This window comes from Gopherus flavomarginatus, chromosome 3 (assembly GCF_025201925.1).
Source record: "Gopherus flavomarginatus isolate rGopFla2 chromosome 3, rGopFla2.mat.asm, whole genome shotgun sequence".
Classification (NCBI taxonomy): Eukaryota; Metazoa; Chordata; order Testudines; family Testudinidae; genus Gopherus; species Gopherus flavomarginatus.
Genome location: NC_066619.1, coordinates 101,363,068 through 101,382,641, shown reverse-complemented (window position 1 = coordinate 101,382,641; position 19,574 = coordinate 101,363,068). Strand labels below are relative to the sequence as shown.

The window sequence follows — 19,574 nt, the reverse complement described above, 5'->3', positions numbered from 1 at the left end:
AAGTTATATTGACTTAGGCTGTAGTGTCAACGAGCCCTCAGAGAGAGCTGAATCCTGGAAGTGTAGGCTGAGGTCAGCCTATCCCACACAATTGGTTATATGGTAAGGAGCTCTCTCTGAGGGCTCGTTGACACTACAGCCTAAGTCAATATAACTTACATCACTCCCACACTGGAACCAATTAAATGCCAGACTAGGATGATGGGCAGGTAATGCCTCTCCCTCGTGTTAAACTTTAATAAAAATTGTGACCTGATGTTTAATTCCATGCATGCATCTATCCTCTTTTTTTTCCGCTGTGTCCACAAGAATAATTTCTAATACCATTCTACTGCTGCCTTTGCTATTGGTAAACAAGTGTTTGGTGTTATAAAGAGCATGTTTCAAAAGAAGGCGTTAATAACAGACTGCAGAGACAAAGCTGAATAGGTGTATTTTCAGAATTTTATAAAGGAGGAACAGTATATAGCAAGATTGTGTCATGGATTTATAGGGTCTGTGCTAGGCCTCCGCCTTTATACAGCCTCTTAAGAGTAACCCTTTTAGAGTGCCAGGCCCCAGAAGTCCACACTTTTTCCAGGCTCAATGGCTCTGAGACTGGGCCAGCTGGCTCCAGCAATCTGTCACCATGAGATCTTACAGCAAGTTCAACTTAGTTTAGACTACTGTTCAGAGACTTTCACACCTTCAGGGAGCAATGCATTATATTTATTCCAGACTGTGAATTGCTATGTTTCTTCATTCTGTTAGGTATGAGGTTTTTGTTTGTTTTTTCATTCCATCAACTACCTTTCTGTAGGGAAGTTGTTTTCAGAAGTTAGAGAATTACGAAGTAACTGGAAGTAAATTCCAACACAGCTTTCCTTTAGATCTTGACCCCACACCGAAATACAGTACATACTTCATTCTTTCCTGGTTGCTATTGAGTAGCCTTTCAGGTTAGTGACCCCTTATTCCAAGAAAAAATGTTTGTGATCTCCATACATCTATCATCAAAGTATCAATGATGATAAATTTACAGGATTTTTTTATTTTATTTTGTGTGTTGCAAGAGGCTGATAAAGAATATTTGACCTTGAAGGCTATGGGTCTGTGGGTAGTGAGGGAGAGAGGTTATCTTTTCCTTAGATTGGAATAAAATGTCATGATCTCTTGATTACCTTTTGTGACTTTTCGGGTGTCACAACCCACCAGTTGAGAAACACTGTTAATCAATCAGCAAACCCCAGTGCTACTATGTAAGGAGCATACTAGACCTTTAAGGACCATCCTGGGGCTCACAAACAGAATCACATGGGTGCAGTTATGGAGATTCCCTGCTTCACTTTGGTAACCTGCTTAAGCTGGAAGAGGAGAGTGAGCAGCTGGGGAGGAGAATAGAACCTGAATAATCTGCAAGGGGGTTAATCTCTCTCCATGGAGGGTAGCCTGACCAGGTACAGAGACTTTGGTTTGGAATTTGATCAGGGTACTGAAATAAGGAGCTTGGAACTTGTATTCCAAGGGCTCCTTCCCTAGACTTCCACTAAAGAAGACATTCTTACTTTGATGTATTTGTTTTTGTTTCTCATAGCCCCATTCTGTGCAAGAAGATTTATTGATGCTGACTGGGGGATGGGGAAAGAAAGGTAGGGCTTAGCTGGTGTGCAACACCTGGCCACAAAAGGTTGCCTAAGAAGGTCCACCTCTTTACACAGTGATATGTAAACATTCCCTCCCCCACAATTTGGAGATGCCTTCTACAAGCGACAACAAAGAGATGATCAAGTTCTCATGATATGATTATACTTAAGTACCCTGCAACTAACAAGGGGTGAGGAATAGATCTAGACTCTGCTCTCAAAAATACACATACACCTTTGCTTAGTTCAGGGGAGTTCTGTGTATCTAAGGGCAGAATTTCTCTCCCAGGTGGATAGTTCAAATATAATTAACTCAGAACCAAGGACCAGCTCATGATCCCAAAATGTTGGGATCATCGTCTTTTTTTTTTACATTACCTCTCTTGGGACCTTCTTGAGAGTTCTCCATGTAGTATGGATATCCACTGGGAGGGAGAGGGGAAGAGAGAGAGACAATGAGTAGACCTGGTTTGGTAGTGGTAGGATATGTGATATTCCTATCTGTACTCTGTAATTCTATGAAGATTAGTAGGAAGTGGCCTTTCCCAGAGTCACTTCGTGTTGGAGCACCATTCTTTAAGGTCTGGGGCAGCCAGAGGTGGCCCTGGTAGTACAGTTTGAGTCATGCTGCCAGGTTGTTTAGGATGAGTGTGTATATACTGGTCTTGATCTGCACGCAGACTTTCTATTGATATAAAGTTCCTTAGCATCAAGGCTGGCTCCAGGGTTTCTCCTCCCACACCCCCTGCCATGTGGCGGGGAAAAAAAAAAAGTCGCCATCACAATCGGCAGCACTTCAGCAGCAGCAACTCCACCATACCGCTTTCTTCTTCAGGGGCAATTCTGTGGCAGGTCCTTCCCTCCCAGAGGGACCAAGGAACCCACCGCTGAATTGTCGCCAAAGAGCCCGAGGGGCCGCCCCAAGCACCTGCTTGCTGAGCTGGTGCCTGGAGCCGGCCCTCCTTTATATTTACTTAAAGGTTTAAGGGCACATTCTGGCATAAAATATCCATAGCCTTCTGAGCTGCATAAACCCTAGAGGGCAAGAGGTGTTGCTCACCTGCAGGCAGATCAACTTCTAGGGAAGAACAGTTTATCTGGGCAACAAGTTAAAAAAAATGCAGTATTTAGGAAGGGGTGCTCCAGCACATGACCTTATTCCATAATAGCCAAATTTGCAATACAAGGCCATATTGCCTAATGGACCTCCTACAGACTGAGCTGGAGTCACATCTCATAACTCCAGGTTGTAAAGGGGATCAGATGGGATTTTTAAAAATGTAAGCATATCTGGAAGTCAGAGGCCTTCTTGCCCCTGATCACTGTAATCCTTTAGGGGTAACGAACTCCTTCTTCCTAATGGCTGAGAAGTCCTTAGGGACTTTATCACTGTACAGAACTTGAAACTCTTCCAGACAAATCAGAATCAAAATTACAAGAGGTCTAATCTCTGCCTTACTTTCACTGAGGCAGGAAGGTTTAAGGGGTTCCTTTCTCCCACCCACTTCCTGTCTTTCCTTGATCACCACTGTGGTGGTGGGGCCGTCTTTGTGTAATTGGTGACTCCCTGGTGAGGGGTTTGGGTTTCACTTTTTCTTAAAATGATATTTTCTCCATAGATGGGTAGTAGATGCGAACCTTTGCCCCAAAGAGTCTTTTACACTAACAGAACCAGATAAATAAGGCCTCAATCCTGAAAACCCTGGTATCAGTCCTTAACTTTACACGTGTGAATAATCCCAGAGAAGTCAATGGGACAAACTCATGTGCACAAAGTTAAACATGGGCACGAGACTAAATTTAGGCTATTGATCCTTTGGAATTCTTTCCCTTGAATTGGAACTTCCCATACAGTAATTCCCTGTCCCAATGTTAGAACACCTTTACACTTTGAATTTTTAAAGTTGTTAGGGTGGGAATCATACTACTGTGTATGCAGCAAAGAATCCTGTGGCACCTTATAGACTAACAGACGTTTTGGAGCATGAGCTTTCGTGGGGGAATACCCAGTCGTATTCCCCCACAAAAGCTCATGCCTCAAAACGTCTGTTAGTCTATAAGGTGCCACAGGATTCTTTGCTGCTTTTACAGATCCAGACTAACACGGCTACCCCTCTGATACACTATTGTGTGCATATCTCTAAAGTTTACAATAAACTAATCCTCTGACACTTATCTCAACTGTACGTACTGGCTGTAAAATGTTGGACGGGGCAAATATTTACCTACACTAGCAATGATCAGCTGACACACTCTGAATATTATTATTCAAAGAATAATCACTGTTTGTGTGAAACTCTAGAGTTAGCAAAGGTAAGGGAGTTTGCCCCTTTACTTTAAACCCCTCTCATGTGAGAAGGGATATTATCAGAAGTTAATATTCCTAAAAAAGACTCAGTGTTTACTTAGCATTAACTAATAAAACTTAAACACTCAGGTATTTTAACCATGAGGTTAGAGGTATTTGTTATTAACTAAGTGCATCACCTTGAAATTTTTTATTTAAATTATTTTAAAATGTTTATTCACAGCATAAACTTCACTGCAGAAGAAATCTTTTAAATTGAATCATTTGTGCCTGTTTAAATAAATATTTGCTTATCTTTGTGATGGCTTCACTGTCCAAAGCTGCCTACACTGTAAGAGACAGAGTCATCTCCTGGGTATTGAATCCAAGCAAATGTTGCAAGATCAAAAGTTCAGCTATCCTTGCTGGGTTTGTTTTCTGCTTAGAAGAGATGAAATGTGTGTGTGATTGGGGGTTTGGGAGGAGAGAACAGAAAGGTGAGAGGTAAAAAATAAGAAAAACTGAAATGTTAGATGAAAAATGTAACCAAGAGAAGGAAGACAGAGACCAAGGAATGGACTAATAATGAGGAGAGAGAAAAGTTCAGACAAGTATATGTATCTATACACAGTAGGGCACCCAACTGTGTCAGTTTCAAGATTTCCCCTTTAATGCATAGTAAATATTTCCTTCCCCTCCAAAATTTTTTTTCCCATCCTTAGAAACACACACAATCCCTTCCCCTTTGTGCAAGGGTACAACATAATTTCTGTTGCAAGTGAGCCCTCCGCACCCATGGAGGAGAGGGTAATATTTGAACCTTAATAATTTTAGTCCTGGCGGCATTCTGTGCCAAAAATTTAAAAATTCTGTGCACAATATTTTAAAATTCTGCAAATTGTATTTGTCAAAATAACACTACATAATCACGCCAGCTTCAATTATTTTGGTAATTTATTTCAAAATACTTGTCAGCAAATATATCTTTAACAATAGGGATACACATAAAAATTCCCCAGCAGCAGAGATTTAAAGAACCCCCGCTGACAACCCAGTTCCTGTTTCTCTGCCCCTCCTCTCCCCCCGAGCCCAGCTGGGGGTCTAGACACCCACAACCCCTCTTCACTAGTTGGCCCCTCCAGCCAAGATACCTGAACTCCCTTCCTCCCCAGAGCCCAACCATGGGGACCCCCAGCCCAGATACCTGTCCGCATGCCCCAGAACACAGCTAAGCCCCCTCTAGCCCCAGACATCCATCTCCCCCCACTCTCCAAGCCCAGGGATCAGAGGGAGAAACAACCTGATGCTTGGTCCCAGGCTTGCAAGGCGTGTCCTGCATGCCGGCCCTCTCCTTGTGGGCGTACCCTTATATAAATCCATGGTACGCCCACATCTCGAATACTGTGTACAGATGTGGTCTCCTCACCTCAAAAAAGATATGCTGGCACTAGAAAAGGTTCAGAAAAGGGCAACTAAAATGATCAGGGGTTTGGAGAGGATCCCTTATGAGGAAAGATTAAAGAGGATAGGACTCTTCAGCTTGGAAAAGAGGAGACTAGGGGGGGATATGATAGAAGTATATAAAATCATGAGTGATGTTGAGAAAGTGGATAAGGAAAAGTTATTTACTTATTCCCATAATACAAGAACTAGGGTCACCAAATGAAATTAATAGGCAGCAGGTTTAAAACAAATAAAAGGAAGTTCTTCTTCACGCAGCGCACAGTCAACATGTGGAACTCCTTGCCTGAGGAGGTTGTGAAGGCTAGGACTATAACAGCGTTTAAAAGAGAACTGGATAAATTCATGGTGGTGAAGTCCATAAATGGCTATTAGCCAGGATGGGTAAGGAATGATGTCCCTAGCCTCTGTTTGTCAGAGGATGGAGATGGGTGGCAGGAGAGAGATCACTTGATCATTGCCTGTTAGGTTCACTCCCTCTGGGGCACCTGGCATTGGCCACTGTCGGTAGACAGATACTGGGCTAGATGGACCTTTGGTCTGACCCAGTACGGCCGTTCTTATGTTATGTTCCTTTCCTCAGAGCATGCTGGACACTGCAGCTGCCAGGAACCCTCTAGTTCCCTCTCCTTCCCCCCAGCAGTGTCTTCTATGTGCAAGCGGGGCTCTGCCAAGTCAGGTGGCCCCCACAGTGGTGACTAGCAGCACTGCAGCCCATTTCTGTTGTGGGGCAAAGGAAATTCTGTCTGCATGTTGATTTCTGCAAAATTCTGCATTGCGCAGTGGTGCAGAATTCCCCCAGGGGTATAATTTGTCACTGTTGTATGTTAAGCAATAGCAAGCAGACTATTGTAACATACAAAGCGGCTCATTTTTACTTATTAACAGTAGCAACTGGAGACCCCAAATGAGAACTCACCAGTGCTAAGCTACTAGTACATATAGGATTCAGGTGTCTAACACTGTTGTTAAAACAGGTTTTCATGACAGTAGTAAAAACACCTGAACCCTGTTTTACTAGCAGTTTACACTACTGCTGACAGTTGGTGGAATATGGCTCTAATTTTACTAGTGCAGACAAGGCTTAACTGTAAAATTGTGTTTCATACTTCACAACATGGAAAGTAATATTTCTACAGCTAAATACAAAGTAAGTATGTAAGCCAAAGAGAGAAATGTGACCAATTGTACAATGCCTCAGAAATGAAGAGCTGCAACCAAAAGATCAAATAGTTTCAGTTATTGTGACTTTCCTTTTGGAGAAAGAAAGATGGGGGAAGGGAATCACACAATGTTGGGAGATAGACTAGGTGTTTTTATACAAGAGTCATGTCTAAATGAGGGTTTGTCTACACTACGGGATTATTCCGATTTTACAAAAACTGGTTTTGTAAAACAGATTGTATAAAGTCGAGTGCACGTGGCCACACTAAGTACATTAATTCGGCCGTGTGCGCCCATGTACCGAGGCTAGCATTGATTTCCAGAGGTTGCACTGTGGGTAGCTATCCCATAGCTATCCCATAGTTCCCGCCATCTCCCCTGCCCCTTGGAATTCTGGGTTGAGATCCCAGTGCCTGATGGGGCAAAAAACATTGTCGCGGGTGGTTCTGGGTACAGCCTCACCCCTTCCTCCGTGAAAGCAGCAGACAACCGTTTTGCGCCTTTTTTCCTGACTGAACTGTGCAAACGCCATAGCACAGTAAGCATGGACCCTGCTCAGATCAAGACCGCAATCATGGACGTTGTAAACACCTTGCGCATTCTCATGCAGTCTATGCTGAACCAGGACCTGCAAAGCCAGGCGAGGCGGCGGCGGCTATGGCAGCGCGGCGAAGAGAGTGATGAGGACATGGACACACAATTCTCTCAAACCACGGGCCCCTGTGCTTTGGAGATCCTGCTGGTAATGGGACAGGTTCTAGCCATTGAATGCCGATTTTGGGCCCGGGAAACAAGCACAGACTGGTGGGACCGCATAGTTTTGCAGGTTTGGGACGATTCGCAGTGGCTGTGAAACTTTCGCATGCGTAAGGGCACTTTCATGGAACTTTGTGACTTGCTTTCCCCTGCCCTGAAAAGTCATAATACCAAGATGAGAGCAGCCCTCACAGTTGAGAAGCGAGTGGCAATAGCCCTCTGGAAGCTTGCAATGCCAGACAGCTTCCGGTCAGTCGGGAATCAATTTGGAGTGGGCAAATCTGCTGTGGGGGCTGCTGTGATGCAAGTAGCCAAAGCAATCATTAAGCTGCTGCTATGAAAGGTTGTGACTCTGGGAAACGTGCAGGTCATAGTGGATGGCTTTGCTGCAATGGGATTCCCTAACTGTGGGGGGGCGATAGATGGAACCCATAGCCCTATCTTGGCACCGGAGCACCAGGGCACCCAGAACATAAACCGCAAGGGGTACTTTTCTATGGTGCTGCAAGCACTGGTGGATCACAAGGGACGTTTCACCAACATCCACGTGGGATGGCCAGGAAGGGTTCATGACTGGCTCCCAATCCTGCTGGAAAGGTATAACAAGTGGGGTTCCGCAGGGGTCTGTTTTGGGACCGGTTCTGTTCAATATCTTCATCAACGATTTAGATGTAGGCATAGAAAGTACGCTTATTAAGTTTGCGGACGATACCAAACTGGGAGGGATTGCAACTGCTTTGGAGGACAGGGTCAAAATTCAAAATGATCTGGACAAGTTGGAGAAATGGTCTGAGGTAAACAGGATGAAGTTCAATAAAGATAAATGCAAAGTGCTCCACTTAGGAAGGAACAATCAGTTTCACACATACAGAATGGGAAGAGACTGTCTAGGAAGGAGTATGGCAGAAAGAGATCTAGGGGTCATAGTGGACCACAAGCTTAATATGAGTCAACAGTGTGATACTGTTGCAAAAAAAGCAAACGTGATTCTGGGATGCATTAACAGGTGTGTTGTAAACAAGACACGAGAAGTCATTCTTCCGCTTTACTCTGCGCTGGTTAGGCCTCAACTGGAGTATTGTGTCCAGTTCTGGGCACCGCATTTCAAGAAAGATGTGGAGAAATTGGAGAGGGTCCAGAGAAGAGCAACAAGAATGATTAAAGGTCTTGAGAACATGACCTATGAAGGAAGGCTGAAGGAATTGGGTTTGTTTAGTTTGGAAAAGAGAAGACTGAGAGGGGACATGATAGCAGTTTTCAGGTATCTAAAAGGGTGTCATCAGGAGGAGGGAGAAAACTTGTTCACCTTAGCCTCCAATGATAGAACAAGAAGCAATGGGCTTAAACTGCAGCAAGGGAGATTTAGATTGGACATTAGGAAAAAGTTCCTAACTATCAGGGTAGTTAAACACTGGAATAGATTGCCTAGGGAAGTTGTGGAATCTCCATCTCTGGAGATATTTAAGAGTAGGTTAGATAAATGTCTATTAGGGATGGTCTAGACAGTATTTGGTCCTGCCATGAGGGCAGGGGACTGGACTCGATGACCTCTCGAGGTCCCTTCCAGTCCTAGAGTCTATGAGTCTATGACGCTCGTGTCTTCAGGAACACTACTCTGTTTAAATGGCTGCAGCAAGGGAATTACATCCCAGACCAGAAAATAACAGTTGGGAATGTTGAAATGCCTGTAGTTATCCTGGGTGACCCAGCCTACCCCTTGATGCCATGGCTCATGAAGCCATACACAGGCAGCCTGGACAGTAGTCAGGAGCTGTTCAATTACAGGCTGAGCAAGTGCAGAATAGTGGTAGAATGTGCATTTGGCCGTTTAAAGGCACGCTGGCGCACATTACTGACTCGCTCAGACCTCACCCAAACCAATGTCCCCATTGTTATTGCTGCTTGCTGTGTGCTCCACAATCTCTGTGAGAGTAAGGGGGAGACCTTTATGGCGGGGTGGGAGGCTGAGGCAAATCACCTGGCCGCTGATTATGCGCAGCCAGACACCAGGTCGATTAGAAGAGCACACCACGAAGCGGTGCGCATCAGAGAAGCTTTGAAAACGAGTTTCATCACGGGCCAGGGTATGGTCTGACTGCTGTGTTTGTTTCCCCTTGATGAGCCACCCCCCTTGATTGACTCATTCTCTGTAAGCAACCCACCCTCCCCCTTTGATTACAGCTTGCTTAAGGAAATAAAGTCACTATCATTTAAAAATCATGTATTCTTTATTAAAAAGTCATCATAAAAAGAGGGAGAGAACTGACAAGGTATCCCGGGTGGGTTTGGGAGGAGGATAGGAGGGAAGGAAAAGGCCACTAAAAATATTTCAAAGTAATTACAGCCTTTTGGTTGGGCTGTTCACGGGTGTGGAGTGGGCGGGTGCACGAAGCCTTCCCCCACACGTTCTTACACGTCTGGGTGAGGAAGACATGGAACATGGTGAAGGTGGTTACACAGGGGCTGCGGTGGCACTCTGTGACCCTGCTGCTGTTCCTGAAGCTCCACCAGACGTCGGAGGCTGTCAGTTGGATCACGCAGCAGCCCTAGCGTTGCATCCCGCCACCGCTGATCTTCCTACCGCCACCTCTCATCACGTTGGTCCCTCTTGTCCTCACGTTCACTGGCATCTTTCCTATAATTTGATACCATGTCCTTTCACTCATTCAGATGAGCTCTTTCATTGCGGGTTACTTCCATGATTTCCGAGAACAATTCATCTAGCGTCTTTTTTTTCCTCTGCCTTATCTGAGACAGCCTTCAGGATGGAGTAGGGAGGCTTGATAAATTTGCAGAGGGAGGTAAAAAAGGGAGAGAAGCATTTAAAAAGATACATTTTACAGAACAATGGTTATACTCTTTCACAGTGAACAACAATATTCACCTTACATGGCACATGTGATTTCACTACAAGGTTGCATTTTGCATCTTAATATTGAGTGCCTGCGGCTCCGGTATTAGAGATCTCACAGATGCAGGTCCAGGAAGCAGAATTCAGCTTGCATGCGGCCATGGTAAGCCATTGTCTTTCAGCTTCTGCAGCCTTCATATACACAGTGCCCTCCTTTCCCAAATACCAAGCAAAGCCCGTTCAGTGCTGCTTCTTTCCTGTTAACATGCAGCAGCAGAAACCACCCCCCCATCCAATTCTCTGGGATGATCGCTTTACCCCTCCCCCAAACGCGTGACTGGTATCATGGAAGATCACTGCTAATCACCCCCCTTCCCCTCCCCACTGCGTGGCTAGTAGCAGGGAAGATCCCTGCTAGCCAAACACGAAAAAGCTCAGCGCCATTACCCTCCTCCCCTCCCCCTACTTGGCTACCTGCAAGGAAGGATTTCTTTTAAGCAACAGGCAAACAGCCCAGTAGGAATGGCCATCTCGGTCCCCTTAATTAAATTCCTGAATTTCAACCAGGTTACCTTGAACGATATCACTCTCCTGAGGCTAACACAGCGAGATAAAGAACGGATGTTGCTTGAATGCCAGCAATCACCGGAACCATACGCAGCTAGGCTTTGTCATGCAATGATACCAGATTACTTGCTACATGCATGACGTGGTCAAGTGTCCTACCATGGTGGATGGAATAAGGCTGCCTTGCCCAGAAACCTTCTGCAAAGACTTTTGGAGTACCTCCAGGAGAGCTTCATGGAGATGTCCCTGGAGGATTTCCACTCCATCCCCAGATATGTTAACAAACTTTTTCAATAACTGTACTGGCCGCCAATGCATCCCAAGTCCTCAGGGCAAATCATTCATTAAAAAACGCTTGCTTTTAAACCATGTTTTATATTTATAAAGGTACACTCACCAGAGGTCGCTTCCATGGCTTCATTGTCTGGGTTAGTGGCTTGGGAGGGCTGGGAGGATAATTCCGTCTGGGTGAGAAAAAGCTCCTGGCTGTTGGGGAGAATGGAGTGCTGTGTGCTCTCTGCAAGCTCGTCCTCCTCTTCCTCCTCCTCATCTTCCCCGTCCGCAGAATCCTCAAGCATGGCTGAGATTACCAACCCCACCTCGGAATCCACGGACAGGGGTGGGGTAGTGGTGGCAGACCACCCCCCTGGAACTGCATGCAGCTCAGCGTAGAAGCGGCATGTTTTTGGCCCTGCCCCGGAACTTCCGTTTGCTGCTTTGGTTTTCTGGGAGGCTTGTCTGAGCTCCTTCACTTTCACTCTGCACTGCACTGAGTCCCTGGTGTGGCCTTTCTCCATCATAGCCTTGGAACTTTTTTCAAATGTTTTTTCATTTCGTCTTTTGGAACGGAGTTCTGTTAGCACTGAATCCTCTCCCCATATAGCGATCAGATCCAGTACCTCCCGTGTGGTCCATGCTGGAGCTCTTTTTCGATTCTCAGGAGACTACATTGTTACCTGTGCTGATAAGCTCTGCATGGTCACCTGTGATGGTGAGCTCTCCACGCTGGCCAAACAGGAAATGAAATTCAAAAGTTCGCAGGGCTTTTCCTGTCTACCTGGCCAGTGCCTCCGAGTTCAGATTGCTGTCCAGAGCGGTCACATTGGTGCACTGTGGGATACCGCCTGGAGGCCAATACCATCGATTTGCAGCCACACTAACCCTAATCCGATATGGTAATACCGATTTCAGCGCTACTCCTCTCGTGGGGGAGGAGTACAGAAACCGGTTTAAAGAGCCCTTTATATTGATATAAAGGGCCTTGTTGTGTGGACGGGTGCAGCGTTAAATCGGTTTAACGCTAAAAATGGTTTAAACGCGTAGTGTAGACCAGGCCTGAGAGAATAACAAACGTGAAACCTGACCTATCAGACCTACTTAGCTCCAAAACTTTCTCTCCACCTCACTCCCAACATATTCCTCAATTACACCTAGGGTGACCAGAGAGCAAGTGTGAAAAATCAGGACAGGGGATGGGGGTAACAGGAGCTTATATAAGAAAAAGACCAAAAAATCAGGACTGTCCCTATAAAATCGGGACCTCTGGTCATCCTAACTACACCAGATTATAAAGGGCATCACTCCGTTTGGGTGTCAAACCTCTTCCCACACCAAACTGGGGTTAGCTGACTTCGTTAATGTACTATCAATTCTTAACGCTAGAAATGTGGAATCATTCTCTTAAAGTTAGTGGAAGTTTTAGACGTCTTAAATAAAAGAATCCCGCATCCACTTAAGCTTTCTTTCTCTTCTAGTTTGTGGTGTGTCAGTGAGTCAGCCAGCCAGCCGTGTAGTTTAAAGACCAGCACCCCCGTGTAACTTGGCAGAATGACAGTATGCATCTCGGATTGTCTCAACTTCAACAAACAGGTTTGCACTCATTCCAGTGAGGGAGATCTCTGGAACTGATTAATCTCTAAGTTATGAATCAAGGCTGCCGATTTCAGCCGAGGGAAGTGTGAGCAGAAAGAGGCTGACAAGCGAAACAAGTCCCCTACCCCGGAGCTCAGCAGCTCGCGCCTGGTTTGCTGTCCCTGGCCGGCAGCAGCGCCTGCTCTGCCCCGCCGCTGGGGAGGTGGAGGGAGGCAGCAGCCGCTCACCTGCCGGAGCAGGGCTAGTTCAATTGAAGAGGAAGCCTGCAGCTGAGCAGCCAGGGCCGCGTTACGTACGGACAGACAACTTCTCCCCCGGGAAAGGGGTTTCCAGAGGGGCTGAAGGCACCGTCTCCCCTTCCCCGCTCCTCACTGCAGCCTTTTTCTAATGATTAATTTTTTATTATTAAATCCCAGGCGCCATTTGCTCCAGCGCCCTGCTGGACTCCCGCCGCCAGCGGCAGACGCCCCGCCTCCCGCAGCAGCAGCAGGCAGAGCCCAGAGCAGCCCATGTTGGCTGGAGGCTGCTCCTTCCTTTCTGCCTGTCTCCCGCTCCAGACGAGGAGCCGCGGCCCGGAGGTTTCATTTCTCCCACTGCCTCCAACTGGCTGCGGGGGGGAAATCTGCTCCTCCCGCCCACTGCCGCCGCGTGTCTCTCGTGAAACTCGCAGCCGCATTTGCAAATATTAACCCACGAGAGGAGGGGCAACGAGACACAACAGCACCTGCCCCTCCCCGCGCCGCCACCTCCTCCCTGCTCTGAGCCCAGTGCCCGGGGGCGCGGCGAGCCCAACCCACCGAGCGCGGCTCGGCTCGGCTCGGCGCTCCCGCGGGAGGCGGAGAGACACCCGCTGGGGACGCGGCCGTGGCCCTCACATCCCCATTCGCTTTGCCACCTCCCTGCGTGGGACGCGTCTGCTCCGGAGCCCTGCGGACGCGCTGCCTTTGCTGGCCGGCCGGCGGCTGGTGCCGCGGGGATCCGGGGCTGGCGAGAGGCGCAAGCCCGCCAGCGTTCGCAGGGGACCAGGTGCGGCCGGGAGGGTGTCGTTTCCCTGCCCCGCTCCTTCCTCCTCGCCCGCCCGGCCGCTGCCGCGCTGACCATGGCCGGATGTTGCTTATCCGCGGAGGAGAAAGAGTCGCAGCGGATCAGCGCGGAAATTGAGCGGCAGCTGCGCCGGGATAAGCGGGACGCGCGCAGGGAGCTCAAGCTGCTGCTGCTGGGTGAGTGAGGGGCGGTCTCCTCTCCTCCCCCTCTACTGCTTAGCCCGGTTATCCGCGCCAGGCCTCCGGGACCGTGCCGGGCTCCGCTGGTACGCGGCTCTCCAGCCCTCTCCCTGCTCTGCTAATGCACTGACACGGTTGCATAATAATACCCGTCCAGAGCCCGTCTTTTCGGGGGACGGAGAAGTTCCCTGGGCTGGGCGGGAGGAGAGAGCTGGCTCCTGCTGATAACGAAACTTGTCAGCCTTTCCCTAAATTCTATTTTTCAATGACATTTTTAGTCAAAATTTCAAACTTTGACCAGTTATTTTTGCTTCGGTGTTTGTGTCTGTGTGTCTGTCTGTCATTTTGTCTGGAGCAGCGCCATTCATTGCCAGTGACATTCTCCCTTTGGGTGTTTTTGAGGGTTTGATTTAGTCTGGTAATCTGACTATGGAAAGTACAGTAACCAAGGCAGCTTGGGGCTGCATTTACAGCAGCAAAACTGAGACCCATCCCTGCTCACCAGTACAGCCCTGCTGTTGGTAGGAAGGACAGTGGGAGTGCTGGTGTGGATGGAAGAAGCACTGGTATTTTAGTTACCACCCTGTTTGCTACTCAGAGGAGCTCTACATAAAATGCCGGGAGCTGCTTGTACCTTTTCTGTATTGGTGCAGCCACTGGAGAATGGCCTTGGTCACAGCAATGGCATGGAGTTGTAGAGAAAAAATATTAGTGTAGGCTAAGCCTAACCTATAGCTCCTGCTGCTGCTTCCCCCTATGATGCTTCTCCAGAGGTGGATGATAGGACTGGGTTTCCTTGTGCCCGCAGGCCCACAGGTGTCCCTTTTGTAAAACAGAAGTTTACAAAAAATCAGGAAAGGCCTTGACTACCACAGTAACACTATTGTATGATGTGTTGATGGGACGATTGCCTCAGACTTTCTTTTAAGATGTGCGTCTACAGGAAATAAAATCTCTCAGCGCAGAATGAAACCCAACCCTGGGCAGATAAATGACCCATTGCTTCTCACGTACACTTGAGATTTCAGTCATTCTTGCACTTTGCAAACACTTGAATAGTTTATTGACATGATACTATCTGTGAAGAGCAGGGAGCAAGTGGTTGCCTAGTCCAATCTGTATGTAAACATTGCCCTGGAGAGATGCCTGGAGCAGCTTTTCTGTTGAAATCATGTTTACTACTGTCGTGCCTAAAGGCCAAACAAGAATGGGGCCATGTTGTGCTGGACACTGCACAGAGAAGTAGATGGTTTTCTTGCTCCAAAAATCTTACAATCTAAATAGACAAGATGGACAGCGGGTGAGGGAAGAGGTAGAACACTCAAGCACAGTGAACAGTGTGATGCTGACAAACATGTTAGTTCCATGGGTTTTTCTTGAGGGAGGACAGTTAGTTAGGAGAGGATCAGCTAAACAGAAAGAAAGGGGAATGGAAGATGAAGGGGGACAGGGTGGAGATAAGAGGAGAGATTTGGAGTGAAGCTGAAGAGATTTCTCCAACCTTGCCTTCCCTCTCCCTCACAAACAGCCAGTCATCAGGGAGACAGACAGTCCAGTCAAAACTGTAAGAAGTTCTCTGAATATCCAGAGGTCCCAGCTTTTGGCAGTTTCTGTCCATAGTGGTTGGAGTCTCTGGCTGGGTCTTCTCTGCAATTTTCCTTCAGGGACACATGGCTGTGTGTGGAGGTGGGAGTTCTCCCTTGCACAATTCTGGGCCCATTTCTGTCTGTCTATACTGAGCTCTTTTCTTAAAATTTGCCATGGCTGCATTAGCAGTGGTGCAGCTCCACTGGTGGTATTGTTGGTGGGACTTCTAGTGGAGACAAGGTGCTGACAGCTGCAAGCCTTTTTACTAGCTTGTTTAGGTTTGCTCTGAGCAGGGACAAATGGAACACTGGCATTTTGTCTTCATTCAAGCTCCCACTGCCCTGGTGGTAATATACTACCAGCCATGTAACCCCTGATATAACAGTGGGAAGCTTTTAACAACAGTAAGGGTAATTAACTATTGAAACAAACTACCAAGAGAAATGGTGGAATCTTCATTTTTTGAGGATTTCAAATAAACACTGGATGCCTTTCTGGAAGATAGGCTTTAGAAAAACAAGTTTATTAGATTGAATGCAGGGGTAAGCGGGTGAAATGTAATGCCTTGTGATATATAGGAAGTCGGACTGATCTAAAGATCCCTTTTGGCCTCCAGCTCTATGGATCTATGAAAAAGAGAGCCCACCATAGATACAGTCTGAGTGTAGTGCAATGAGATAGCACAAAGGACAGAGTAAAGTTAGTACTTCTCCTAGAACTTGACCTCTGTTTCCACAGCTTCTGCCTCCACTGCCACTAAATGAAGGAAATTTAAACAAAGCAAAATCTTTCATCTGATATAAAATTTATAAAAAATGCGTGAGTTTGCCTTTTCAATGAGTGAGGCTTGGCAGGTTTCCACTACCTCTGCTTCCTCCTGAGGAGATGTTACCTGTCCTTTTTTTAGACAGACAAAGATATCCTTGATCTGTCATGTAAACTTTAAACTAAACTTTTTGCTGCCCCAAGCAATATTATGTGTTTGTATTGTAGATACTCAGACGAGGGAGTTACAAGCAAGGGGAAAATATCCTTGGTAGCATGTGTGTATATGTGAGAGAGAGAGTTAAAAAAAACCAGATAAAATAAAGTTCATATCTCTGTTGCAAAGAACATCTCTGATAAAGAAGATTATGGAATAGTCTAAAAATCTAATTTACTTGTGGTGTTTATTTATATTTTCTTCGCTAGGGCAAACTGACAAGCTTCACTGTTGTTCCTAGTCTAGTCCACTTTCAGGTTTTCATGCACTTTCATGATATTGCCATGTTTCAACTGGAAATGCTGCACAGGCATATTTGGTTGGTTGTTTAAATGTAAAACAAAATGAAATGTATTGATTATGTTAGGGTCAAACTTAATTTTTAGAGAACATCAGACATAGTAGTTGCAGATTCCTGATATCTTATGGAATATATCTGATGGTAGAAGCTCTTCAGTCTGGAAGACAAAGGAATAACAAGATCCAATGGATGGAAGTTGAAGCTAGAGAAATTCAGACAGGAAATAAGATGCAAATTTTAATGGAAGCTAATTTACCATTGTAACAACTCCTCTAGAAACCTGGGGTTTCATCACTTAGTGTTCAGATCAAGACTTTTAAAATATTTTTCTAAAATACATGCTTTAGCTCAGCCGGATGCTACAGACTTGAAGCAGGAGTTAAGGAGTGAAATTCTATGGCCTGAGTTATGCAGGAAGTCAGATTAATTTATCATCATGGTGCCTTCTGGCCTTAAAATCCACAAATCTATTAAACTATTCAGGTTTTCAATTTAGTTGACTTTGTCAACTAGACAGTTTAATTTTTAAAAATGAATTCGGTTTTGGACAACTACACCTGTCCTCAAGTTACTGTACTCGTTCTTGTTTTAATATCATGTTTTTTCCACTTTTCTCACCTGTTGCTGTGAAAGACTCCCAACAAAAACAAAACAGAGTATACAGGGAAAATAATGTCAAAATACAAAGGGTGCAATTTTCAAAAGTGCTCGCCATTGGCTTGACTTCAGTGGGAATAGAGAAAGTTTCAAGTGCTTTTGAAAATCTCATGTAATGTAAAACTGAAAAAATGGAAATGTTCTTGTGGACTTGGTTATTGTAATCTTAGACATTACATGCAACAATAAGGTAAACATTTTCAGACAAATACAAGAGATGCACTTTTTAGTTGACTGTAATAGTCAAGATATTTCTCTATTTTCAGAAGAGCATAACCACTGTATACACATTTTTACTATGTAGGCCCGGTCAAGCTGTCCTTCAGTGTCTCAGTAGCTGGAGTACCAACCTGAGAAGCAGGGCACAATCCCCAAATTAGTTGTGAATTCTGTGGCTAGATTTTACCAACCAAGTAGCAAGTGTAAACTCCTTGGGCACTATAACAGCCTTAATGTGGAATCACAGACAGTCTCTTTGTGTACTCCAAATTGTGTCTTGCCACTCAGGTAAGCCTACATTTATGGTAGATGGTCCCTTACATCAAGAATCACAGCAATATTCAAGTTACTCACAGTCCCTAAGGACCAGTGATTTACCCCAGATCAAATGAACCTGAGATCGCACACCAAAGATAATGCTGCAGCCAGTCCTCTAATAAACTGTGTAGAGATGTATTAAAAAGGAAATGAGTTATTTACAAGGTTAAAGCAGATAAACATACATACACAAATAAGTTACAATCTTAAGTTTCAAAAAGCAATAGTAACATCTATAATAAGCAAGCTCTATATGTCCCAGGCTAAGCTCTGGGGTTCTCTTGCTTATGCCTAGAAAACCTTTCCCCCCAGAGTCCAAGCAATTACAGTTCCTTCTTGTTAGGGGTTTTCATTCCCTTCCCCCCATGTAGTCTGAGCTGCAAACTCCGCTGATGGGAGGAATCCCCTTGCATGAATCATCATATTTGGTGGTAGTGGTGGGAGCGGTGGCAATGTTTAATGTTGCACAGTAGTCAGTCTGGTGTCCATGTGCCTTTCTTGTTGGGCAGGACATAACACCTTATCTTGGAGACCAACATTTTACACTAGTTAATATCTATCGCCTATCGGGTGATTTATAATGTAACAGAGGCTTGCAATACAAATGCTTAAATATTACCTTACAATATGGGATACGGACTCTATACGTGAGATTAATGTATGCAACAACTCACAAGCATTCAATAAAGTCTGAACACATTCTTGTAATTCTAATACCTATTTTAACCTTACTAACCCAAGAGAGTCAGATTGATTCCAGCTATGTATTTGTCAGTGTTCAGTTGAGTCATGGGGACCTTGGCATGAGCTGGCACCTGGTCTGCCAGCAGCACAGGCCCTGACACTGCAAACTTACATGCATGCTTGACTTTAAACATGTGATTAGTCCCACAGAGTTCAGTATAAAAACATACATACTTTTTGTTATGAAAGGCTACAGTCACAGCTGAGTCTGTCTTGCATATAATTTAAGCCAGTGGTTCTCAAACTTTTGTACTGGTGACCACTTTCACCCAGCAAGCCTCTGAGTGTGACCCCCCTCCTATAAATTAAAAACACTTTTTAAATATTTAACACTATTATAAATGCTGGAGGTGAAGTGGGGCTTGGGGTGGAGGCTGACAGCTTGCAGTCCCTTGATGGGTCATGGCCCCCAGTTTGAGAACCCCTGGAAGTGATTAGATTTGTATAGGGGAGGTATATGTATTGATAACTATATGACTTTAAATCATGGCCTTTGTCGTTAACCATGTAGAATATATGTATGTGCATGATCTGTTTTATTGTGGTACTATTTTAAATTTGTGAAGTAAGAAGGGATATAGTTTATTTTCAGGTTGAAACAACCATAAATTCTAAAATATTGGAACTTCTTGCTTAAGAATTTACTGCACCATAAAAGTTTAAAAAGCTAATACAACAAGAGAGACAGGGTAAAATGATTTTTTTTGTTCTAAGGACCAGATTTCTAACAGAGCTCAATATCAATAGTTCCCATTTAGGCACCTATGTAAGTAGCCAGAATTTCAGAATCATAGAATGGTAGGACTGGAAAGGTCATCTAGTCCAGTCCCCTACACTCATGGCAGGACTAAGTAATATCTAGACCATCCTTGACAGGTGTTTGGCTAATCTTCCCTTAAAAATCAACCTCCCTATGCAATTTATTCCAGTGCTTAACCACTCTGACAGTAAGTTTTTTCTAAT

General features: G+C 45.4%; 1 protein-coding gene and 1 long non-coding RNA gene across 3 annotated transcripts in view; one reads left to right on the top strand and one right to left on the bottom strand.

Moving 5' to 3' along the window:
• The first annotated feature begins 13,044 nt into the window (after positions 1-13,044).
• The window catches only part of GNA14 (G protein subunit alpha 14), a 58,104-nt gene continuing 51,574 nt past the window's right edge, over positions 13,045-19,574 (top strand). Inside the window, exon 1 of one of the 2 annotated variants that reach the window (XM_050944216.1) lies at positions 13,045-13,800. In XM_050944216.1, the coding sequence (XP_050800173.1) occupies positions 13,680-13,800 (121 nt within the window). In that variant the 5' untranslated portion in view covers positions 13,045-13,679. The remainder of the gene's footprint in view (positions 13,801-19,574) is intronic. The other variant, XM_050944217.1, reaches the window with a different exon arrangement.
• LOC127046763 (uncharacterized) overlaps positions 17,563-19,574 on the bottom strand; it is a 32,287-nt gene continuing 30,275 nt past the window's right edge. Inside the window, exon 3 of the long non-coding RNA XR_007773190.1 lies at positions 17,563-18,391. This is a non-coding gene — a long non-coding RNA (uncharacterized LOC127046763). The remainder of the gene's footprint in view (positions 18,392-19,574) is intronic.